This window comes from Chlorocebus sabaeus, chromosome 7 (genome assembly GCF_047675955.1).
Source record: "Chlorocebus sabaeus isolate Y175 chromosome 7, mChlSab1.0.hap1, whole genome shotgun sequence".
Taxonomy (NCBI): domain Eukaryota; kingdom Metazoa; phylum Chordata; class Mammalia; order Primates; family Cercopithecidae; genus Chlorocebus; species Chlorocebus sabaeus.
The window spans coordinates 119,370,856-119,397,037 of NC_132910.1; the positions used below are offsets into that span (position 1 = coordinate 119,370,856).

The 26,182-nt window shown below is 39.1% G+C and overlaps 1 protein-coding gene across 1 annotated transcript in view; it reads left to right on the top strand.

Annotated features, from left to right (window-relative positions):
• Window positions 1-26,182, top strand: part of PALLD (palladin, cytoskeletal associated protein) — a 244,492-nt gene that overhangs the window by 22,842 nt on the left and 195,468 nt on the right. Inside the window, exons 6-7 of the mRNA XM_037993683.2 lie at window positions 6,793-6,912; window positions 9,258-9,600. Of these exons, the coding sequence (XP_037849611.2) occupies window positions 6,793-6,912; window positions 9,258-9,600 (463 nt within the window). The remainder of the gene's footprint in view (window positions 1-6,792; window positions 6,913-9,257; window positions 9,601-26,182) is intronic.

Genomic DNA, 26,182 nt, shown 5'->3' on the forward strand with positions numbered 1-26,182 from the left:
GGCACTCACCTATAATCCCAGCTACTCGGGAGGCTGGGGCAGGAGAATTGCTTGAAACCGGGAGGTGGAGGTTGCAGTGAGCCAAGATCACGCCAGTGCACTACAGCCTGGGTGACAGAGCGAGACTCTGTGTCTCAAAAAAAGAAAAAATATATACATTATATTATTATGAACTATAGACACCATGAACCTATTCCTCCTGCCTAATTGAAATTTTGTACCCTTTGACCAATGTCTCCCCTTCTCCTGTCCACCACACTCCCCTCTCTGATTAACCATCTTTCTACTTTACATTTCTTTTAGATTCCACACATAAGATCATGCAGTATTTGTCTCTGTGTGCCCGGCTTATTTCACTTAGCATAATGTCCTCTAGCTTAATCTATGTTGTCTCAAATGACAGAAAATCCTGATTTTTTTTTTTTTTTTGAGACGGAGCCTCGCTCTGTCGCCCAGGCTGGAGTGCAGTGGCCGGATCTCAGCCCACTGCAAGCTCTGTCTCCCGGGTTCACGCCATTCTCCTGCCTCAGCCTCCTGAGTAGCTGGGACTACAGGCGCCCGCAACCTCACCTGGCTAGTTTTTTGTATTTTTTAGTAGAGACGGGTTTCACCGTGTTAGCCAAGATGGTCTCGATCTCCTGACCTCATGATCCGCCCGTCTCAGCCTCCCAAAGTGCTGGGATTACAGGCTTGAGCCACTGCGCCCGGCCAATTTCCTGATTTTTTAAGATGAATAGTATCGCATTGTACATATATGCCACATTTTTTAATCCATTCATCCACTGATAAATACTTCCATTGTTTTCATACCTTGGCTATTGTAAATGATGCTTCAACAAACATGGGAATATAGATATTTCTTCAACATGCAGATTTTAATTCTTTGGCAATATAGCCAGAAGTGGGATTGCTGGATCATACCTCATAACTTTACACCATTGAGTTACGGTGTTTTCCCAGTTCCCACAATGCATCTTGTGAGAGGGGACATTTGCCTGATGGAGATGCTATGGTGAGCAGAGGTGAGCCTGCCTGAGTTTACACCTTCCCTTCCTATGACACCACAGCTGCCTATTTTATGGGATGTGGTCTTAATGTGCTTATTATTTATAGAGATACAGTATTGAAATTATAAAGCACAGTATATAACCTGGATTCAGGATTTCAATAAGTTAATTTTTCATTTTGCTCTTATCGACACTACAGAAAGCAAAAGTAAATATTCCGGTAATAATGAACCCAACTGGCTTTGTTTTCCACCTGGATCAACACTGGGAACACTAGAAAATTCTGTAACGTGTTATCCGTATAAGTCCACAATCATACTGGGCACAACACCTTGTCCTTTAAACCTCTAATTTGATCATAAAATTTAAAAACATAACTTGTGTTACTCAGTGGTGAGACATGAAATGAGCTATCAAAGTCAGCGGCCATCACCATGAGTCAGATGAGATCCAGTGTTACCATATATAATACTACCTGCTGCATTATAACCCAGCATCCACATGACAGTGCCCAAAAAAGTATTCCAGGTGTTTGTGAAAATTACCCAGTATTTTCCACTATTTCTAGTATAGGAAGTCTTGAGTGGTACCATCATTTCAGGAAAAAAGGGGGAAAAATTGTTTTATTTGAAACAAAACAGCGACGTTATTAAGAACTCAAAGTCTCAGGCCAGGCACCGTGGCTCACACCTGTAATCCTGGCACTTTGGGAGTCTGAGGCAGGGGGATCACCTGAGGTCGGGAGTTTGAGACCATATGACCAAAATGGAGAAACCCCGTCTCTACTAAAAACACAGTATTAGCTGGGTGTGGTGGCACCTGCCTGTAATCCCAGCTACTCAGGAGGCTAAGGTAGGAGAATTGCTTGAACCTGGGAGGCGGAGGTTGCAGTGAGCCGAGATTGCGCCATTGCACTCCTGCCTGTTTAACAAGAGTGAAACTCCTCTCAAAAAAAAAAAAAAAAAAAAACCTCAAAGTCTCTTGTAATTGAAACATAGGCCATTGAGCTCTTGAGACTGCTGTACTTTTTGGTGTTTTCCATATATTGATGCCTATGCGTATAATGATGCCTATGCATTTATGCTATAACTGGACAACAGAAACATCCAGTTATATAAGGGATAGATTAGTTCAGGTTATGTATATATATTTTTAATATATTATTTTTAATTATAATTTTTGAGATATTTCATATCTATATGTTTTTCATATATAGATATGAAAATACATATATAACCTGAAATAATCTATCCCTTTATATAACTGGGTATTTCTGTTGTCTCTTTGTAACAAGTTTTAGTGTATAGATACAAGCTGAAATATATTGTCTCTGTTTTAAAATTGAAGCTTCATGAAAATTTTTAATTATTTAAAAGATAGAGAACCATATACCTGTTTGTACCTTTAAAAATTTGTACATTGCATTTGTATTACCTATTCAAAAAAATAAAATTTTTTAAATGGTAGAGAGAAATCTTAAGAATAAAGACAAAGAAGACAATTCAGGAAACTACATTCGATTTTGTTTTTACAGACTCAGTAGGAGGGGTTGCAAAGCTATCAAGACAAATAAGAGAAAAAGACCAAAAAGATCCTGTCTTTGTGATTATAGGATCATTACAGTAGATCAAATATGTGGTCAATTTCTTAAAACACTGCATAATGAACTAAAATTTTAATTTCTTCAGAAGTCTGAAATAAACTTTTAATTTTTAATTGCCTAAAAATTTTAATTCTATATTATATTTCCTACTTCCACCTTATATTTCAAAACAATTTTGCCAAATAGTTTCTGGCAAACATTTTTGCTTGCAGCTGACTTAACTGCCTTTTTAAGATTGTACAATGTTGAAGGAAAGAGAGAAGGAGGACTTAAAAAACTATCCCATTGTCATGTGGGCATTAAGGGTGTAAACTTTTGGAGTTGGAATAGACCTGATGATTTTCTAATTCAAGTCTAATTCATGTAAAAGATGTGTCTCAACCCCTTAATAAGATTACAGACAACTCAAGAGCAGGAACCATTAATTATATCTGTAGCTATAAAATATTAAGACAGTGTACTCTTAAAAATGCTTAACAAGTAGAGAGATGACTGTAAAAGCTTCTAGGAGCTGTTCATGGATGAAGATTCCAGACTTTATCTCAAAAAATTTTCTTGACATCTTACAACCTTTCCTTAACAAGTCTTTCCATTCATGTAACCTACCTTCTTCCCTCTTGCTGCTATTAGGAACCATTTGTTCTTACTGTTCTTCAAGAAAGATGTAGAATGTTTGAGCAACTTCTTCCTGATTTTAATGTCTTTGCATTTATGATACCTATCACAGTGTTTTACTTAAATTCGCATTTTTGGTTTTTGTTTTTTTTCTCCTTTTGAGACAGAGTTTCACTCTTGTTGCCCAGGCTGCAGTGCAGTGGCCCGATCTTGGATCACTGCAACCTCTGCCTCCTGGATTCAAGCAATTCTCCTGCCTCAGCCTCTTGAGTAGCTGGGATTACAGGCACCTGCCACCAAGCCTAGCTAATTTTATATATATATATATATATATATATATATATATATATATATATATATATATATATAAGTAGAAATGAGGTTTCACCATGTTGCCCAGGTTAGTCTTGAACTCCTGACCTCAAGTGATCCACCTGCCTCGGCCTCCCAAAGTGCTGGGATTACAAGCATGAGCCACTGCTCCCAGCCTTAAATTAGCATTTAAATGGATGAATACTTAATATAGATTTCATTGCCCTTTACTTTTTAAATTATGGTTAAAGAAACATAAAACATGAATCTACCTTCTTAAATTTTTAAATATACACTACAGTATTGTTAACTATATGCTTAATGTTGTGCAGCAGATATCTAGAACGTTTTCGTCTTGCATGACTGAAATTCTATGCCCACTGAACAGCAACTGCCATTCCTCCTTGCCTCCAATTCTTGGCAACCAGCATTCAACTTTCTGCTTCTAAGAGTATGACTAGTTTAGATACCTCTTAAGTGGAATTTTGCAATATTTCTCCTACTGTCATTGCCCTTTACTTTTACCTCAACGAAATCATTTAGGTTCAATGTAGAACATAAAATTAATAATAGAACATAAAGAATAAACTAAGTTTTTCGCACCCCATTTAAACATCAAATTGAATAATATGCTGAAAGAATAAGGTGTGTGTCTTTATAACTCTCGCAATTTTAAACCTGTATTAATATATCTTAGAAATGAGTTGACCTTGAGCTACACTACAATGCTAACCTCTCAAAAGCTTATAGTCACCGTAGTCCCCAGATCTTTCCTAAGGAACATAACATTTTGACACAGAAGAATCCTTGCATTTTAGCTTTTGACAAAATCTCAAGCAGTCTGTTAACCAGACTACCATCAGCATCATCAGAAATGGGGATAAGGAAAGGCTTTGGTGGGTGGGGCCAGGGGGTTGATAAAACCTAAGAATGGAGTAAGAAATGGAGTAAAACTCAATGATGCCTATAGGCCATATTACTTGGTAATACAAAAAAAAAATGCATATTTGACCCAATAACATGACATTAAAAACTATATAGTTTGATAATACTTGGACAAATTTTGGAATGATAGATAACATGAATTTTTTTCTAGAATCAAATACAACAAACTGCATTTGCCTTTGAAGAGTGAGATTATTAAGGGATATTAGGTATATAAAGGGAATTCAATTATCAAGAGAAACATTTACACTTTATACTTTATTGTTTATTTACTTTTGCACTTATTTTGATTTATAGGTAAAAAATTAAAATATTTAAAGCTCTCTTCAATAGACAAAATTTTTTTTTATAAACATAGCACTTTTACCTACAGTTAGTACATTTTTTGTTTCAGGGTTTAAAACATAAAATGCTTTGAAACAGATTTGCTCATTTTACTTATTGATGGTCTGAAACGTTTGCTCTTAGAAGAATGTTAGTGAACGAGATTTATCTTATCAAATTCTATGAGTTAGCTGCTGCAACACAGAGCACCCCAAAATTTAGTTGCTTAAAACAGGAACCATAATTCTGTGGGTGAACTATTTGGCTTGGCCTCAGCTGGGCGGTTTTTGTGGTCTGTGCCAGGCTGGGCTGACCGCAGCTGGGCTCTCTCAGTGCGGCCGTGGTCAGCTGCCAGGATGACTAGGAATGAGTCAGTTAGTCTAGGATGGTCTTTCTTGGAAGGGCTTATGTCTGCTCCATATGGTCTCTTCCTCCTACAGACTACCACAGCCTTATTCACCTAAGAGTCCATCAGGGTTCCAAGAGATGAAGCAGAGGCAGGCCAGGCCTCTCAAGGCTCAGAATTGGCCAACAGCATCACTTCCACCACATTCTAGGCTAAAGCAACTCACAGGGCCAGCCCAGGTTCAAGGGATGGGGAAATAGACTCTGCCACTTGCTGGAAGGAGTTGCAGAGGCACATTACAAAGAGGCATGCCTACAAAGGAAGGAATAATTGCAGCCATTATCACTAAAAAATCTACAATACACGACCTCATGCTACCCCAAAAGTATGTGACTAACCGATGGAATAACTTTGTGGGAATCCGAAATCGATCACTTTTCTTAACATTTGCCCATATAATTGTCTTTATTTTACTGGTACAATATAAGCAATTATTCAACGAGTAAAACTAATTAATACTCTAGATATAGCTTCCTTTTAATGGTAACAGCTAACACTGGCTATGAAGCATTTGCTATATGCCAGGCAATGTCCTAAAGCACAATATGTCATATCACAAAAGTAGGTGGTGGTTAGGGTTTGGAGTCTGGAGCCCAACTTGATTCGAATCCCTATGTTAGTATTTATTAGCTGTGTGACCTTGGGCAAGTGAATTAACCTTATTGTGCTTCCATTTTCTAGCTATAAAATAGGCTAATAATAAACTTACGTAACTCATAAGATTGACATGATGATTAGATTTAATCTGTGTTAAGTGCTGGTAACAATACCTAGTGTATGGTAAGGGTTATATAGCTGTCAGCTCTTGTTGTTATTGTCGTCGTCGTCATCATCATCCCCCTCACAATAACCCTGTGATGGTTAATTTTGTGTGTCATGCATGACTAATACAAACTCTGTGAGGTAGCTTCTATTATTGTCTCCATTTTACAGAGGAGAACATTGAAGTTCAGGGAGACCAACCAAAGTCACAAAGGCAAGATGTGGCAGGACCCTCATTCAAGCCCAGGCAGCTGTTTCGAGTCTGGGCTTTTCATGCCCTACAACACTGCCGTGCCATTTAATAGTACGTTCCAGAATAGTTGTCTACAGGTCAAACACATACAGGTCATGTTCTTTTTTTCCCCTGTGGTCAGCATTTCAGAAGGGCTTTATTTTCCCCACTACTTAGGTTGCAGCTGAGCAGATAGATATAAGAGGTAGCTATATGTACAGAAAGAACTCTGACATGCAATGAACTTAACTCCTACATGCAAAGTACAGAGTTACACACTTGCAGACATCTCATTTTATCTTCACAGGTAACCCATTAGGTATGTATTATCCCCATTTTATAGACTAGGACACCGAGACTGCTCTTGTCCAACATCACGAAGAATGGGTCTACCTCCAAAGCTTTTTCTGCTAGGCAGAATTGCTAAATTAAATGTAGAGAGATTCTATCACAAACACTTTTGTAAAGTGAATCCGTAATAATCGTTACCTAATTTGTTTGTTGAGGAAAGGCAGAGGGTCTCACTTCTTAAAAAGTGACTTCATGATTAAACTCTGATGAATGATTCTGTTCTCTTCACTTCCAGAGGAGATTTGCACCCTAGTTATCGCTGAGACTTTCCCTGAAGATGCAGGGATCTTTACATGTTCAGCAAGAAATGATTACGGATCAGCAACCAGCACTGCCCAGCTGGTTGTCACCTCAGGTATGTGAGGAGTAAAAACAACGACTGGGTTCTGTTCCCCAGCACCAGTGTGGCTGGTCACAGCAGAAAGGGACTGTCCCGGCCAGGTGTGGTGGCTCATGCCTCTAATCCCAGCACTTTGGGAGGCCAAGGCAGGTGGATCATTTGAGGTGAAGAGTTCGAGACCAGCCTGGCTAACGTGGTGAAACCCTGTCTCTACTAAAAATACAAAAATTAGCCAGGTATGGTGGTGTGTGCCTGTAATCCCAGCTACTCTGGAGGCTGAGGCAGGAGAACCACTTGAACCCAGAAGGTGGAGGTGGCAGTGAGCCGAGATCATCCCACTGCACTCCAGCCTGGGTGACAGAGTAAGACTCTGTCTAAAAAAGAAAAAAGAAAAAAGAAAAGAAAGAAAAAAGAAAGGGACTGTCCCAGGAAGAGAGCTCAGCTCAGCCTTCAGGAATGCTGGCCACTCCAGGAGTCACCCTAACAATCTAAGTTTCATGGTGGAACAAAGGCTTTAGGGGAGGGGAGGAGAGGGAGTGAGGTAGAGATGATAAACAAAAAGATAATGATTGTATAGCAACTGAACACACATGGAGCTTTCTTTAACATCGTGCAGTCTTGGTCTTGGAAACGATGGAGCTGGTTTCCTAACATCCTCCTGCTAATCTAGAATCATATTCACATTGGAAAGCCACCTCTACATCAGAGGTGCAGTCACTTTCTCAGCAGTGCCAACACATGAGATCTGGAGATACTTGTACAAATAAGCCATTGTCCAATCCACTACTGAAACTTCGGAAAAGGTAATACAAGATAAGCCTTCTTGTATAAAATGTAATACAAGATAAACCAAGAGAAGCTGTAAAGGCCTTCAAACTCAAATTTCATTGATAGTGTATATCAAGGATAGTAGATAACTAATGTGAAAAAGAAAGCAATGTATTATTGAAGCCAGTTTTCAAAAATACGTGAATATTTTCTAAACTCAAAAACTTACCACTAGGGAAGGGAATGTGAAAAAGTTTTTTTTCTTTTTCTTTTATTTTTATTTGACTGTTTTCTACAGTTACTAATGAGTGTTAGCTTACTTTAATTGCCTCATCTCTGCCATTCATCTTAAAGATATTTTTAAAATATGTTTTTGACCAAGCCTAGCACATAATGTGCATAGTAGGGAATCAATAAATGGGTCATTCGTTGAATGATACACACTTGGAGATAACAACTGAATTGTACTTGGATTCCTTCAGAAGAGCAAGAACTTGGTGCTAGGTGGCAGTAGAGACACAACCAAAACTTATTTAGGGACCTTAGAGTGGCAATTGTAAATGCTTTTTCATCTTAATTACTAACAGAAATGGGAGAATCATCTTAAATGGGAAATGGTTTCTATGAAAGACTACTGTAAGTGCTGAAAGAAACCTAAGTGTCAGGATCAGAGTTACAGAGCAAGGAGGACCCCAGCGTTTTGATTTTGAGTTAGCTTCAACACTGTCCCATCAAATGGCCACACAGCAGGAGTGCAGTGCTTAAACAATATGGCCAAAACCCTGGGCTCTATGAGTCTGAGTGGCAAAAATTTGTGTGTAATATTTTCCATTTGTTTCTGCGGTATATCTGCTATAGGTCAAACATAATCAACAAATATTTTATTTTTGAACTTTTTGTTTATCTCAATCAGCATTTTTGAGTGCATGCCAGGAGCTCTGCTGGGCTCTGGGCAAGGTACAGAATCTAAAAAAGACGTGATCTCAAGATGCTTTCAGCCTATTGAGGGCAACAAATAAAAATCTCTTTCGTACTGAGTTATAGTTGGAGCAATCATCTAATATGGAAAAAAATATTTTTATGAGATGATGAAATTTTACTTGGACTCTGAGCTTTACTTCCCTAGCTTTAGATGAATATCCACATAAAACCTTTACAGCTTGAGCCAATTTGAGTAATGACAGCGAGGATTTTCAGTCGGGCCCATGGACCAAAACGTGAGAGGACAAAGCATTATTAGTTGCTACTGTTTGTGTTGTCATTTTTTATTTATTTATTTATTTATTTATTTATTTATTTATTTATTGCCAAGTTCTATCTTTAGCTCTTGTTTGAAATTGTTAGGATTCGGTAGCCGGGTTCCCCACACGTGAGCTCAGTCAGGAAATGAAACGGTAGCACTCATTCAAAACAAGCTTGAAAGAACCAGGCCCTCCAGCTGGCAGTGCTTCTGCATCAGATGAGAGCAGCACAATCACCTCTTCTTTAACAACTTCACACAACACAGGGATTCTCAGAAGACTCTGACAGTGTGAAATCACTTGTTGAACTAGTAGCATCTTCTTATGTTTTTCCTCTTTCCCTTTCCTCAGCCAACACCGAAAACTGTAGTTATGAGTCAATGGGAGAATCCAACAATGATCACTTCCAGCACTTTCCACCTCCCCCTCCAATCTTGGAGACAAGTTCCTTGGAACTGGCTTCAAAGAAACCATCTGAGATGCAGCAGGTGAACAACCCTGCGTTAGGCCTGAGCAGGGCAGCCCTTCAAATGCAATTCAATTCTGCTGAGAGGGAAACGAACGGAGTCCATCCCAGCCATGGAGTAAATGGACTGATTAACGGCAAAGCTAACAGTAATAAATCTCTTCCAACACCAGCTGTCCTGCTTTCACCCACTAAGGAGCCACCACCTCTGCTTGCCAAACCAAAACTGTGAGTATTTCTGCATGGTTTTATAATAATTTCCATACCCCTGTTACATTTCCTTTCTGGTGAGAAAAAACTTTTGCCTGGACTCAACTATGTGGCAAGTTGTCCTTGACTCATGTGACCTTTGCTGCCAAGCGGTATCCTTCAACAATAGAAAAGATACCTAAAAATAAAGAAGGGAAATGAAAAGCTTAGTGAAATCTGCCCTTTGCTGAAAGCTGTGACTGGTTACGGCTATGAAAATATCTGTGCCCGGTGTGGGCTTCCAGCATACAGCTAAGGATGTAGCCACTCCCCGGAGGCCATGGAAAAGGGGGATCTACTTTGAGCCCTTTATTAAAAGCATTTCCAAAAGTGGGTGTAAGTACTTTACATTTGTTACTTTAAATATTATCAGTAAGGAGGTCTGATATAGGCAAGCAGGGAAAGACTAAAAGCTGAGGCTGGAAATTCAGGGTGCAGATCCTGGCAGGGCAATGAAACCGGAGGTAAGCAGGCTTGTGGACAAGAAGAGCGCCTTTCACAACACAGGCTACTTGGCTTGGAATTCCATGGAACTGCATATTTCCATGAATACCATCTTCACAGTTGATGTCCATTATTTTCTTAGGATGATAAAACTTGCATGAGCTGTTTCCATTGGCAACGCACAGCAGAGAGTTGTTATGAATGGAGCCCTTACAATGTCAGAGAGGCAGAAATAAATTAGCTCAAACGGTTCTATCATAGCACAACAGACCCTGAATTACTGCCCTGCCAGAGGTCAGTGGAAATGTAAGAGTCATAGTGAAAGTGTATGTACTCGATGAGGTCACATTCCCATGAGAATGTATTTGCCAGAACTTAGGAAAGCCCCTTCTATTTACCCATATCTGATGTTTTTGATTTGGGGCAGGAAGGGCTTCTTTAGGAGTTATTCTTTATTTCCCTAGCATTGGACAGCCTTCTCTTTTCTCTCTGTGATCAGTTCATTTGTTAGAAATGTTAGAATTTAAAAGATATTTGAATTATTAACACCTTACCTTTGTACATCACTTTATTGTTTACTGAGTGATTTCATGAACAACATTAGACTAATCAAATAACAAAAGCAGTCAAAAGAATACCTTAAGTTAACAAATGGTCAAACAATTTTATAAAACTAGACTTCTGGACAATCTTGTGTTGCAGATTCAAAAATCTGTCTATTGCTACCCTCTGCTTAATTTTGCATTGTGTTCTGGCTCTCTTTTAAGACAGTAGGGCTACTCACTAAGCTTGTACACAATAGCGTGAAAGGTGTTGGTAAACATTTAATACCTATGTGCCGTTTCCATTCAGAGGCTGAACAGGTATAATGAGCTAAAAAATGGTGGCCTTAAAAGAGATTTATGCTCTTGTAGCAGCAACCCATAAAATTAATTGCCACTGCTGACTTCTTTCATCTTTGCATTTTGAATATGTATTTGCAGTGCTTTTAATGAAACAAGGGACCTGCCCTCCAGGGAGAGAAAGGGCAAATGTGTTGAATGACTAGGACTTGACTGTGTTCTTGATTAAGTAAAGTCTATCTACTCTAATGGGTATCATAAATTGCATGTAAATCACAGGAGGAGCAAACATGAGGAGCTGTTAAGAGGCATCTACAGCCCTTCTTATCTCAGGAGTTTGAACAACTCTGGAGCTTTTAGTTCTGCTTTGCAGCCACGTTAATGGATATGGCAAGGGGGTAGTATCTACAGAATGCAGACAAAACAACTTCGTGTTCATTAAGAGGATGACAACTTAAGCACAAGTTTAAAGAACATCAGGATTTGCTTATGAGTGAGATTTTTCCATACAAAATAAGATGCAGAAAAAATGGACTTAAATGTGTGAGGCCCAAATAAATGGGTTATTCTCCCTTCATGAGGAAATTTAAGGGAAAAAGTAGAACACCTAAACACAAAGCCCTACAGCTTAGAAACAACATTTACTTGTACTAGGTTTTCCCACTGTTTTTTTTTTTTCTTCAAATCTTCATGTGTTTAAACATATTCTTCGGGCATCACTTGATTTTTGTTTTTCTGTGTTGCAGATTTACCTGCCATTTAACTAGGTAGAAAATAATATGTGATGACGCTTTTTAGATATATATTTTTAAGTTTTCTAATGATGTAGAATATGTTATTGAATTTTGTTTTGTTACAAAATCAATGGATGCTTGATGTGACAATTCAAACAACACAAAAGCTATTAAAGTTTACACTCTCTGCTTCCCTTCTTCCAGCCTACCCCTCTGAAAGGTGTGGCATGGTGTATTATCAGAGCCTTTTCTTCTTTTTTTTTTTTTAATTATACTTTAAGTTCTAGGGTACAAGTGCACAACGTGCAGGTTTGTTACATATGTATACTTGTGCCATGTTGGTGTGCTGCACCCATCAACTCGTCAGCACCCATCAATTTGTCATTTACATCAGGTATAACCCCCAATGCCATCCCTCCCCCGCCCGACAATAGACCCCGGTGTGTGATGTTCCCCTTCCTGTGTCCAAGTGATCTCATTGTTCAGTTCCCACCTATGAGTGAGAACATGCGGTGTTTGGTTTTCTGTTCTTGCAATAGTTTGCTGAGAATGATGGTTTCCAGCTGCATCCATGTCCCTACAAAGGACACGAACTCATCTTTTTTTTATGGCTGCATAGTATTCCATGGTGTATATGTGCCACATTTTCTTAATCCAGTCTATCAGAGCCTTTTCTAAAAAAGGTTTGTTCAGTGTTCTCAAAGTTGTAATATTGATAGAGAAATGCTGTTGAATGACATCTACAAATAATTTAGAACAGCATCTGAGTTATTGATGATGAATGACTATAGGTAACTGCCAAGTGAAATTCTTACACATTCATTTTTTTCTTTTCATTCATTGTAGGAAAAGGTGATATTTTATTTGCCTCATATGGTCAGAAGTGAAAAACTATGGTTTGCTCAAATCTTATTTTCATCTGTCTATGATTTGATTTCCTTTCACAAAAGGAAAGGCTTATATGTGGCGGCGTTATGGCACTTTATGCATCTTCATCATTTGTAAACAAACTAATAGGAAACAATTTGGAGGGTACAAGTAATAGGAACTTGAATATTTACTCTCGCAATGAATCTGAAAATGGTGTCTGATGTGTCAGATGTCTGGAGGAAAAAAGATCATTTTCAGGGGAAAAAGAAAAAGAAAAAACTCTGAATTTTTTTTTCTCTCTTGAATAGCTCCAATACTGATTGTGCGAAAAGAAAAACAAATTCAAGAATGAAACAAAAACCTAGAAAGGTCATGAGCTCTTTTCTGTAACTAGGCCCAGCCCCCACCCTGTACTGTCCAACAGAAGTCCTCACCAACAGACTCACAGCCATCCCAGACCTCCAGCCGAGTCCGTGGTACCGCTCATAAAGTGGAGGTTCCTGGCCCAGTCTGTGGTACCTCTCATGAAGTGGGGCTTCCTGGCTTAGTATCGTGGAGGCATCCACCTCAGCTCCTACATCTGCCTTTGTTTCTAACACTCTGCCTCAAGTGTAAGTGGAAGATAATTACATGTAGGCCATTTGGTGAGTCCCAGATGTCCCGCACGCTGGATTTGTGCAACGCCTTACCACCTTCTGTGGGACTGTGAAGTGTGCTTAATCGCTGCACAAGAAAAAATTAATGGCGCTATCTCTGCAACTCAGTGGTTGACACTCATAATCTTTGATCACAGCATGAAAGAAGCAACACAATGCTTAAGTCATAATCTTAACAGGAGGAAAAAAGGGAATGAGCGTAAACCTAACTTATACACTGTTCTTTTCCTTGGTTCCTCGCTGCCCTCTCATTACAAATGATGCCTGAAGATTCAAAATAAAGGTAGGGTTCACTGTGAAAAATCTCTGCTTCTCTTTATACCTACCAAGAAACAGTCCTTCAAAAGATGGACATGCACGGAATCCCTAGAAGTAAACTCTGAAGGGAAACCTGTGAATGGCAAAATGTAGTAGTCCATTTGCCAAGCATATAGAAAGGCATGGTCATGTTTGTCCACTGAGCTCACCTCCTGTAGCAGACCAAATAATATATAAATAACAATATGCTACTTTCAAAACCCTTTTATTACTTCCTTTCTTATCTTCTTCCTTTGTCTTGTGGGAGAAAGTGGGACTCTAAGCCTGTAGACAGCAAAATGAGAACTCCAAAGGGAGGTTACTGAAGGGTGATGCGCTGGGCAAGTCCTTATCCCAGGACAGATCAGCAGATAAAATGATGCTTATTTGTTACTCTAGTGCCAAAAATATGTGCATTGCCATAAAAGTCTGTGTCCTTTTGCCTGGGAGAATAATAATGAAATGATTGTTAAGTGTTTACACGCTAAAGCAACAGCTCCCCTTGCTCTGATTCTTACTACTTGCTCTTACCCCAGTCTCTAAAGAAGAAACAGTATTATGATTTTCCATCTTAAAAGAGTAAAACGATTTCAGGCTGAATCGACCTTTTCAAAATTACTGCATTTTACAACCTTTGCTTTTCTCTTCTTCCTTTCTCTCACTCCCACCCTTAGACACCCTATTGTTCTGCAAATCCTGTCTCCAGAGAAAGATACATCCTATAAACTCATTCAGGTTAAGCTGTTAGGAATTGTTAGTGTCACCTCAGTCCAGTTGTAGGCTAACAAAGAGAAGGACATCTTAATAAGCAATAATAAGCACTGCAGAAAATCAGGAAAATATCATTTCATGAGGTGATGTGTTTGAGAGATAGAAGAGGAAGAACTAGCAGCCTTTATCATTCTCTTTATTAGTGAGGTTTTCTATATTTGGAAATTCCTGATGGGTTTCCTCCACAATCTTAGACACAAATTGAAGTACAAGTTGTTCCCTTGCCTGGAATGTTCCACTCCCCAGAATGTTCCGCTTCTAATGGCTGGCTGTTACTTGTCTTTCAAATCTCAGCTTCATGTCACCATTTCCCTGACCACCTGGTATAAAGTAGCCACCCAGCCATGTTCCAATAACTCGTCCTCATTAATTACCGCAAAGCACATAATTATTTCTGATGGTTACTTGCTTTTCATTTTTTTTTAATTGCTCCTTGCCTCCAATATTGTAATGTAGCTTTCTGAGAATGGGAACCCTGACTGTCTTATTGCACTGCTCTTTCACTAGGACCGTAGAACAAATAGTAGATGCTCATCAATATTTTTTGAATGAAGCAAAAGCAGAACAAAAAAGAGGAAAAGAAAGATCTCCCCACCTTTAGAGCAACCCCCACTTGATCTGCCTAACGTTCTTTTTTTTTTTTTTTTTTTTTTTTTTTCTGGAGATGGAGTTTTGCTTTGTCACCTAGGCTGGAGAACAATGGAGCAATGACGCAATCTTAGCTAATTGCAACCTCTGCCTCCTGGGTTCAAGTCATTCTCCTGCCTCAGCCTCCCGAGTAGCTGGGATTACAGGCGCCCACCACCATGCCTGGCTAATTTTTGTGTTTTTAGTAGAGACGGGGTTTCACCATATTGTCCAGGCTGATCTCGAACTCCTGACCTCAGGAGATGCACCCACCTCAGCCTCCCAGTGTGCTGGGATAACAGGTGTGAGCCACCATGCCCGGCTGATCTGCCTTTCACCTAGATATACCATAGGACTTCTATTTTCAAACCCCATCAACTCCAGAATTTTCCCACATTACAGTACTTTTCCAACTGACATCATTTATCTTATAAACCGAATGAGTATGAAGAATTAAATAAGAATCTCATGGGATAGAATTACATTAGAAAAGTTTGTCCAAGTTACATAATTTGGGAACCCTTTCAACTCCTTCTTCATTTCTTCTGTGTTCTCATTTGATTAGCATCTTAATTTAAAACATTATGAAAAATGAGACATCCGGAAGGACTAGGAGGACATTTTCACCCTCTAGTACATACTTGCAATGTCAGTTGGCCACAGTGCAATCAAACTGCTATTTCAAGGTGTGTGTACTTGACATGTTAACACCCCATCAGATGCCAGACTTCTAATGAAGGGCCAAGAGCTTCTGTGCTACTCCCTTCCTGTCCTGTTTATGTTGGACTGCAGCTTCGACTCCAACTTGTGGCTTTGGCAATGGAACTTACAAAGTTGAACATTATCCCGTCCTTCGACCTCTACTAGTTAGGGTTCAAGATCTCACTATATTACTGTTTGACGTTAGAATACAAATGGTTTCCTAGGTTCTATTCTAATGTAAACCTTACCTGGTTGATTGAAAAGCAAAGCAAAATAAAAACAAAAAAGGCAAAGAGAAGGTAAGCAAAAACAAGTTGGGGCAAAGTAACTAACAACAGGTCAAAGAAATGTAATCATTGAATGTACATAAATGTATTTTAAAATCTAGCACACTTTTTTTTCTTAACCAGTATTTCTAATTTTTTACATGTCTGCAATCTGTAGACTTAAATCATCCGTAATTTCGATGGAATTTCATTTATGTTCAGTTAGCTAGCCATTACTTTCATTTCTTTTCAATTTAAATTTTTTTTTTTTTTGGTCTAGGTAATACAATCACACAGTTAAAGTATAAAGAAATATATGCACTGAAAAGTCTGCCTCTCAGACTCAGTAAACAGTTGTCACTGTCTTGTGCATCCTGCCAGGGATTGTTTACATGCCTATCAAGCAAATATATATATATATAATGTGTATTTTTTCTTTTATTTTTAGACAAGTGCCTACACACTGCATATGCTGTTCTGCACCTTTTGCCTTTTCTGTTAGCAATAGATTTTAGAGATGTTTCGTGTGAATAATTAAAAAGTCTTATTTTTAAGTGATTGTATGTATTTATTGTATAATTAATTGATAATTCCTTTCTCTATCGTTGCCAATCTAATTTTTTTTTTTTTTTTTTTTTTTTTTTTGAGATGGAGTCTCGCTCCATTGCCTAGGCTGGAGTGCACTGGCGCAATCTCAGTTCTCTGCAAACTCTGCCTCCTGGGTTCAAGTAATTCTCCTGCCTCAGCCTCCTGAGTAGCTGGAATTACAGGCATGCGCCACCACACCTGGCTAATTTTTGTATTTTTAGTGGAGACAGGATTTCACCATGTTGGTCAGGCTGGTCTCGAACTCCCGACCTCGTGATCCACCCGTCTTGTCCTCCCAAAGTGCTGGGATTATAGGCATGAGCCACTGCTCCCTGCCACCAGTCTAATTTTTAATGATCTAAGTAATTATCAAAAGTATTCTCTTTTTTTGAGAAAGAATCTTGTTCTGTCACCCAGGCTGGAGTGCAATGGCACAATCTCAGCTCACTGCAACCTCCACCTCCCAGGTTCAAGTGATTCTCCTGCTTCAGCCTCCCAAGTAGCTGGGATTACAGGCACCCACCATCATGCCTGGTTATTTTTTATGTTTTTGTAGAGATGGGGTTTCACCTTGTTGGCCAGGCTGGTCTTGAACTCCTCACCTCAGGTGATCTACCTGCCTCAGTCTCCCCAGGTCCTAGAATTACAGGTGTGAGTCATCATGCCCAGTCAAAAGTATTCTTTAAAAAAGTTTTTCTTGTATTTTAGGTTCAGGGATACATGTGTACATTTGTTATATATTTGCCTGTCACAGGGGTTTGATGTACAGATAATTTTGTCGCCTGGGTAATACAATTTTTCTGATCCTCTCCCTCCTCCCACTGTCCACCCTCAAACAGGCCTCAGTGTCTGTTGTTCCCCTCCCAGTTTCCATGTGTTCTTGTTGTTAAGCTCCCACTTCTGAGTAAGAATATGTGGTATTTGTTTTTCTGTTCCTGTGTTAGTTTGCTTAGGATCATGGCCTCCAGCTTTATCCATGTTGCTGGGAAAGACATGATCTTGTTCGTTTATGTGGCTGCATAGTATTCCATTGTGTATATGTACCACATTTTCTTTATCCAGTCTACCACTGATGGGCATTAGGTTGATTCCATGTCTGTGCTATTCTGAATAGCAGAACATCATTCATCTCCTCACTGTTAGTAAAAAATCTGCAAAATGTTGGGTAATGTAGAGTGCTGAAAACACAAAGATGAAAGAGACAAGAGCAGTACCTTTGAATAGTCTACAGTGATCTCTACAATGATTTTGGCAAGAACGTGAACATGCACACACATATACACAAAATTCTACACATCTTTCAGCATCATACAAATTTTGTAGAAGAATGGCCAATCCCTAAATTAGATTCAGTGCAATCCAAATGCCTTCTCTTCCCACTTTAATGTTTGGAAGATACATCATTCAGGTTTTGATTCTGAAGATTTAATATGCACCAGCTTCCGTTTCTGGTTAAGTGGTTTTCATTGTCCGCAAAGGCTAGTCAAATAACAAAGCAATTTAGTAATGGCAAAAATATAAAATATGGACCAGAGGGGTCTTCAAAATATTAGGGAAGATAGAGCAGAAAGTTGTTGTTTTCAGTTTGTTGTTATAAAATTATACACACACACTGAGTCACCAAACACACTGGAGGGTGATAAAGAATGTAGGAGTAGTCACGGGTCCTAATTCTGCAGTACGTGGCTATGTGGGTATGGACTCTTCATAAATACAATGTGATGATGACTTTGCATTTGCATTTCTCTTCCTCCTTTCTCTCACTCCCAGCCTTAGATACCCCCGCCTGTTCCATAAATCTTGTCTTAAGAGAAAGGCATATCCTATAAACTCATTCATACTAAGGTATTTGCATTAGCAGTGTTGGTCTTGGATCACTTTGCAAACAACCCCTCCCTGAAAATGAAAAGTCCAATCAAGGAGCTTCCTGAAGTATAAAATTATTTTAACTAAGGAATAACATTTTTGTGCATTCATCCTCATGATTTTTTTAATGTAAATACTGGCTCTGACGCAGTGCCACATTCTTAGATATTAGGCTAATAATTGTGCTTTGCTGTGCTAGTCTCTTGGTGAATGTAATGTTTAATTACATTTCTAGAAGAAAGCTGAACTCTACTTTTATGACTAGGAGTCTTATTTGATGTCTGAAATATAATTGGAAATACTTGCAGATACCCTATCCGTGTTTGAAGTGGTACTCAATCATCCGTAAGAAATATCATATGTCCATTTCAAATATTAGGTGTTTTACATGAAGGAATACATGATGATAACAATACTGCTTCAACATATTTTCATTTTACCGAAGTGTGTATGAGAGCTATTTTAGTAATTACAAAGTAAGGTGTAGTCATCCCTACTGAGTAGAGACCTTTTATTTTAAAAGGGGGGTGGCTAAGCTCAGAGATAAGATGAAGCCACATATGGTCATAGATAAAACTATAAATTTTATGGAAAATATGAACAATATAGTGTTAAGTGAAAACAGACAAAATGATATATGTAACTTAATGTCAATTTTATGAAAAAATAAACAATAATACACTTTAACCAACTAAAATGTATATTATATATTAGAAGGAAATACACCAAAATGTAACCAGTGGTTCTTTGAGTGCTGGAAATTTGGGCAGATTGTATCTTCTCATTAACTATTCCTGATTTTCCAACTTTTCAACGATAATGCTTGCTTTTATAATTACAAAGTATTATTTTAAAATAAATAGGTACTTTTGATCCTTTCTCTTCCATCCTCCTTCCTCCATTAAACTTCAGTTCATCTGACTCCTCCTCATGGATACTTCATGTTAAATAGTTGCTTGCTAAGTAAGCTTAATTTTGAGCACATTTGGAAATGGAATGCTCTGGCACTGAATGTTCTCACCTGCCCTGCTGGAGCTCCTTCTAGAAACCAGTGACCTTCAGGATTCCTTCAGGATTTTTAGAACTCTTCCTAGGAATCCTTCCCCAGAAAAATGTCCTATATTCCAAAATAACTTTAGTCCTCCACAAACACTGTTTTCCAACAACACCTGCCCCCACCAAACAGAACTCTTATCCCTTTAATTGTACATCTGGGGTGTTGAAATGAATATTATATGAATAAGCTTTTTAAGTATATATGTATGTATGTATTTTCAAGACAGGGTCTCACTCTGCCACTCAGGATGGGGTGCAGTGGTCTGATCACAGCTCATTGCAACCTTGACTTCCCTGGGCTCAGGTGATCCTGCCTCAGCCTCCCAAGAGGCTGGCACTACAAGTGCACAACGCCACACCCAGCTAATATTTTTGTTTTTTATAGAGATGGAGTTTTGCCATTGTTGCCTAGCCTGGTGTCCAGCAATCTGCCTGCCTTGGCCCCTCAAAGTGTTGGGATTACAGACGTGAGCCACCACAGCTGGCCAATTTTAAAGCTAAAAGTAAACCAAATACTTTAAAGACCAACATTTACAGTATAATCCATACAAGGCAGGATGTATGAAAGTAGGATGAAAACACAGAAAGGAGGATGAAAACTTTACCCTCAGAGAAAATGGTGAAGGAGAAAAGATGCAATGAAAGCAAGACAAAGATTTCAATTCAAATAACAAGAGTGTCAGGAAAGTATGAGATGAAGGCATCTGCTGAAAGAGGAAAGACAGTTGTGGTAACTGTGGGTAATACTATGAAGCATGAAAAAGGGGAGGAGAACTCTGAGAGAGAAAGAATGCCGAGAAAGGAATGTGTGTACTTCCTAGCAATCAAGAGAACCCATTTGAATTTCGAGAGTGTAAACCCACGTTCAATTCAGTGAGCATGGTTTCATGACTTTATTTCAGCAATAATGAGCACTGTGAAGAAACAGGACATATGTCATTGGCAGTACTGGCACAGTGGGGATGCTGGGGTATTTAATTAGATGATCTTTGAGAAACATTACTGAGATTATCAACCAAGCCATGTGTAGGTTCAGAAAAGAAACAGATTCAACCAGATTACGACTTGAGGGGAAAAGAGAAAGGAGTCAAGAAAATGGAAGTTACACCAAGAATGAAAATGGGGAGTGTCAGACGAGAAAATATGGAGAGGGAGCAGTGGTTGTGACCTAAGAGAGGATTCTGAAAGTTTAAAAATCTTAAACTCTTTCCAAGTGATAAAAGAATGTAAGATGCATCTTTTTGAGTGGATGGTTTAAGTGGAAGTTAAGGTCACGGGAGCAGAGGAAGTGGTCAGGGAACCATGAAGCCAGGATGTTAGAAGAAACATTAACATGGATGGTGGCCAACAATGATGGCAGAAAACCAAATGCTAAATAGTAAAGTCATTGAGAAAAGTGAGGAAATGACCAAGGTTGTTGGTGAAAAGCAGGCAAGAGAGAATGACTGTAGGTGGAGTGCACCAACTTCAAAAGAGGAGCAGATATTTCGTAGTGATGGCAAAACTCTTCTGAGAGTTGCCTTGGGAAACAAGGACCCTGCAGAACCCTCCTTGCTCAGAAGGATACTGAGGAGGCTGGAGACATCATCTGGGAAAGCCAGATTTCAGTTAAGACAAAGCATTTCCAAGGAAAAGGTTTGAGGAAGCAGAGAGTTTGGTAAGAAATGGCCAAGGAATCCCATAGGTGATAGAAGAGATCTAGAAAAGGGAATTCAAGGGAGAATTGGAGAAGGAAGATGAGGAGGAAGAAAGCTATAGTGCAGAGTCTTGCACTACAAACCTCTGGATGCTAGGGCAGATAAAGAAATTCTGTGTCGGCATTCCCTCTGTGTTGTGCTGGAGCACACTACTCTATACCATCTATGCTGGGGAGAAAAAGCATCGTCCTGAGGATCACTTGCTGCTATTTCATGAAGAGTGACTATGATTACTTGTAGTTGGAAGCAAATAGAGCCATTTCCAGTCTAATTCTTACTTATTTTTTAACCTCCAGTTTATTTTATTTATATGGTAACACCTTGATCCATTTTGTGGTTACTAACCTCTAAGTATGACCTTGAGTTGGGCTTTTTTTTTTTTTTTTTTTTTTTTGGAGTCTCGCTCTCTCACCAGGCTAGAGTGCAGTGGCACGATCTCAGCTCACTGCAAGCTCTGCCTCCCGGGTTCAAGCAGTTTTCCTGCTTCAGCCTCCCAAGGAGCTGGGACTATAGGCGCCCGCCACCATGCTCAAATAATTTTTTGTATTTTTAGTAGAGACGGGGTTTCACCACGTTGACCAGGATGGTCTTGATCTCTTGACCTCATGTTGAGTTGGGTTTTTATTGAACAAGCCCATTTCCTAATTTGTGTATTTAAAATGATCGTTCTCAACTAATGACTCTCTAATTCATATTTGCTTAATTTCCTTTTATGTTTTCAACTTTTACTACTAGAGAATTTATTTTTGTCTACTACAGGCTGAAATAGGTTGCCAATTTTTTGCCATTGATTTATTTTTTCTGCAAATGTGTGAGTTTTTCATTCCTAGTAATACATCACCTAATAGTGAGAACATTAGTTACAGGGAGGTTTATTTTAATTGGTTTCTATTACAAGTGTAAAACCAGACAGTTCATTTTCCCAACAAATCTGAGAGTGACTGTTTCCTTACCTGACTAAAGTGATGATTACACAAACCTTGTGGATGACAGTGGAGTCAATGTGGTTTTTAAAAAACCTTTTCCATATATGATAAGGAATTAGATAGTATGTCATTTGATTTTAAGAATGATGAACATATTAAACTGATTCAGTCAAATGTAGATTTTTCGTTTTTCTAAAATAAGTTGGCTGGATAAATCACATGTCAATTTGAACACACATCTTTGCTTCATTATTCAAAGAGAAACCATAATTACGATCAGAACCTCAGATTTTGCTATAGGAGCATACCCAGGTCCATGCCTTCCAACCTCCAGATGTGAAGGTTTCCTGGCAGGATGATACTGGCTCCTCTTGCCCAAGGTTGTCGTGAGGACGCACACTCACTGCAAGGGTTTTTTATGGTGCTGAGATCAAAGACTTTCATAAATATGTACATTTACTTAATTTCTGTATCTGCATTCCCACTGTGTTTTCCTAGAGCTCACTAATCTACACCATCTCAACTCTGAAGCCCTGGGAATGTCTGCTCTATGCTCTGCTCCATTTCACAATGTTCTTTAGGTCTGTTTTGTTATTTACATGTAATGATGTGTGTATCCACAATAGGTAGCATTTGAGGGACTCCAGCTGTGAGCCTCTGGGTGTGAAGCTAGCAAAACAATTGAATGACTAACAGTTGAATGCCTATCCAAATATTTTCACCTCACTTTATATGTCAGCAACGGAAAAGAGTAGGTGTAGCCATCGACTATTCTTTTTGCTCAGAGAAGTTTATAAATAGGTCAAAAATGGGTAATTATATGCCCGAGCTACAATTTCAAAACCTGCTTTCCTAGTAACTGCCATTAAATGAGAAAGTTGTAAAAGATTTCTGGAAAGACCACAAATATTTTTGTTTCCTTGTTTCTCTCTGTTAAAATAGTTCATATACCATCTGGTTTCAGGGATGTATCATTATGCTCAATGTTTGAAACAAAAAAACAGAAACTCTAAAAGCCATAAAAGGTGGCTTGAGTACAATGCAGTGAAAAAGAGCAATCTATCTTGTTCTCTTTAATTTCTAAAATAGAGTTTGTAGCTTAGTCTTCCAAACAGTGCTAGTTATAGGGGCAAAATCTTGCTCCAGGTGACTGTTTTTAGGTGCCTTCCCTTCCCTCATAGCCACTGCTTTCTTCAAAGGGCATCCTCTAACTCAAATGTGAAATATTCATGTGTAGTTTTATTCTATCACAAAACAGTTTTACACAGATAGGATGACTCATGAAGCATTCTAGAACCACAGCAACAGTTTCACTTCATGTTTGTTGTAATTATTCTATCTTTGAAAAGCAGAAATATGTGTGGTTATTGTCATAATTAAGACTTCCTGATACTGAACAGCTGCCTTACCGGAGAGAAATGTTAGGAATTTTTTATTTTTACTAAACATTGTCAGAAGTTTCTAAAAGGAATTAGATGAGTCCTGAAGGTCCTATAACCTGAAAAGTTGATTTACACTGAGGACCCCATTTTCATCAAGGTATCAACTAGAGAGAAACTTGCATTTTTCTTATTTTACATTGTAATACATCTTGCTTTTCTTTTTCATGAAGTGTTCACTTTATTTTTATTACTCCAGGTACCCAGGATCATTCATGCTCTCTTCTTTTTCTTTTTTTTTTTTTTTTTTTTTTTTTTTTTTGAGGCGGAGTCTCGCTCTGTCGCCCAGGCTGGAGTGCAGTGGCCAGATCTCGGCTCACTGCAAGCTCTGCCTCCTGGGTTCATGCCATTCTCCTGCCTCAGCCTCCCGAGTAGCTGGGACTACAGGCGCCTGCCACCTCGCCCAGCTAATTTTTTGTATTTTTAGTAGAGACGGGGTTTCACCGTGTTAGCCAGGATGGTCTCAATCTCCTGACCTCGTGGTCCACCCACCTCAGCCTCCCAAAGTGCTGGGATTACAAGCGTGAGCCACCTCGCCCGGCCCATGCTCTTTTCTTTAAGGTGTGGTACACCTTGTGTTCAGTAGACATTTTTAATTTTTTTTCTTCTCTGAGACAAGGTCTCACTCTGTCGCCCATGCCTGGCTAATTTTTTTTCTTTTTTGTAGAGACAGGGTCTTGCTTTTGCTTTGGATCTCAACCTCAAACTCCTGGGCTCAAGAGATCCTCCCACCTCAGCCTCCTGAGTAGCTGGGACTATAGGCGTGCACCACCATAGCCGGCTAAAGTTTTTCTTTGTTTTTTGTAGGGACGGGGTCTTGCTATGTTGCCCAGGCTGGTCTTGAACTCCTGGGATCAAGCAATCCTCCTGCCTTGGCATCCCAAGGCACTAGGATCACAGGTGTAAGCCACTGTGCCTGGCCTGGGCATCTTCTTAAACATTGGTTTTCTCATGACATTGTCCTGCTCCAAAAGTAGTGCCACTTAAAGGCAGGAAAACTCCCTCCCGGAATTCCCCATCATTCATTCCACCCTTGACTACTGCTCCCTAGGTTCAATGGACAGCTGTTCTCCTAGGACTTCCCTTCAACATCCTTCTGGTGCACTTTTACCCTCTTCTTCTCCTGGCTCCCTTGGTTCCTAAATGCCATATATTTCACTTTTTATTTTATCATCTCATTTACCAGAAACACATTATTCAGTAGCTTCCAAAGAAAGCGTACAGACCACATTAAGCTTCTAGACCCTACTTGTCTGAAAAGTGTCTTTATTCTAGCCTCACACTAAATTGACTGTTTGGCTAGGTTTAAGAGCATGGGTTTTTCCTAAGAATGTTGAAGGAATTGCTTCAAATTCTACTTCCTAGAGGTATTGTAGCAAAATTCAGTGCCAGTCTGGTTTCTGGTCCTGTATGTGACTGATTTTATTTCATTCTGAAACTATCTCTTCACCTCTAGTGCTTTGAAATGTTGTGATGATATGTAATATTTTTCAGAAATTATAGAAAATAGTGGGCCCTTTCAATCTGAAAACACTCATGTATATACATTTGAAATTTTTCTTATTTTTATATTTCTTCTCCATTTTCCCTGTTCTCTCTTTATGAAACTTGTATTATTATGATAATAAAACTGCTAATTGATGTTCTCACTTTTTTCTTTTCTTGCCTATTTTTATTGTACTTTCTTTAGACCTCTTCACCTTTGTCTTCCAGACCTTCTGCTGAATCTGTTATTTCTGCTATTGTATTTTTAATTGCCAAGAGTTCTTTCTGATTCTCTATATTCTTTCATGGCATTCTGTTCTCTCATGGATGTAGTAGTGTCCTTTGCCTCATATTAATTATCAGACTTTGGAGGAGGGAATCCTATTGTTATTGTCGTTTTGTTTTGTTTTTTCCCCTGTTTCCTGCATTGTCTCTATTTCTGAAAATTCCTTTTTTTTTTTTCTGAACTAAATTTCATGTTCAAGGCTTTCCATAAACATGGAAAGCATGATCTTTGGCACCAGCAAGTTGATTGGAAACTCTATGCTTAGCTGGAATGTGTCAATGGGCAGGCTTTATCCTAGGATTGGGCGAGGCCTCCAAGTGCCAATATCTTCAGGTCTTGGGTTAATCAGTTTCTCCAGAAGGAAAGATATTCAGCCACCTTCCTTGGGATGGTTGGGGTGGTTGTGGGGGCGGGTAACATGCTTGGCAGACAGCATTTGGAGGCTGAGTAAGGGAAGGGGGTTGGCTTTCATCATTTAATAGACATGTACATTCATCTCATTCCTTACCCCCTTTTTTCACCTTCTTCTCTTAGCTATTCATTCTGCTGTGCCAGATGTTTCTGAGTTGGAAACCCTTTTGACTCTCCATCTCTATAGAGTGAGTGTTCTGTATTCTAGAGCAGTAGATGAGGAATGGTTGACTACCTACAAGAAATGGGGAAGGGAGCCAGCTGCCTTCCTACCAACTTTCAGCCAGTCTTCTTGTATTCAGCTCCATTCCTCTTTCCCACGTTCAGAGGAATCTAGTGATCAAGGTTTCTGCTGCTCACATTAACATCCTTCGTGTTTGATTCACTCTCTGTAGGCACTTGGGTTTCTGTTTTCCTTTCCTCCTAAGTCAGTGACAACTCATCCTTTTACTTTTAATTCCAGTGAACTTACAGTTTCACAATCTGTTGCTCTCAGTTTTATCAGGGTGAAGCAAGGAACAAAAATAAACACATCCATTCAATCTGCCATCTTTAAGTAGATATCAATTTATGAGACTTCACAGCTTGTTTTTGAAGA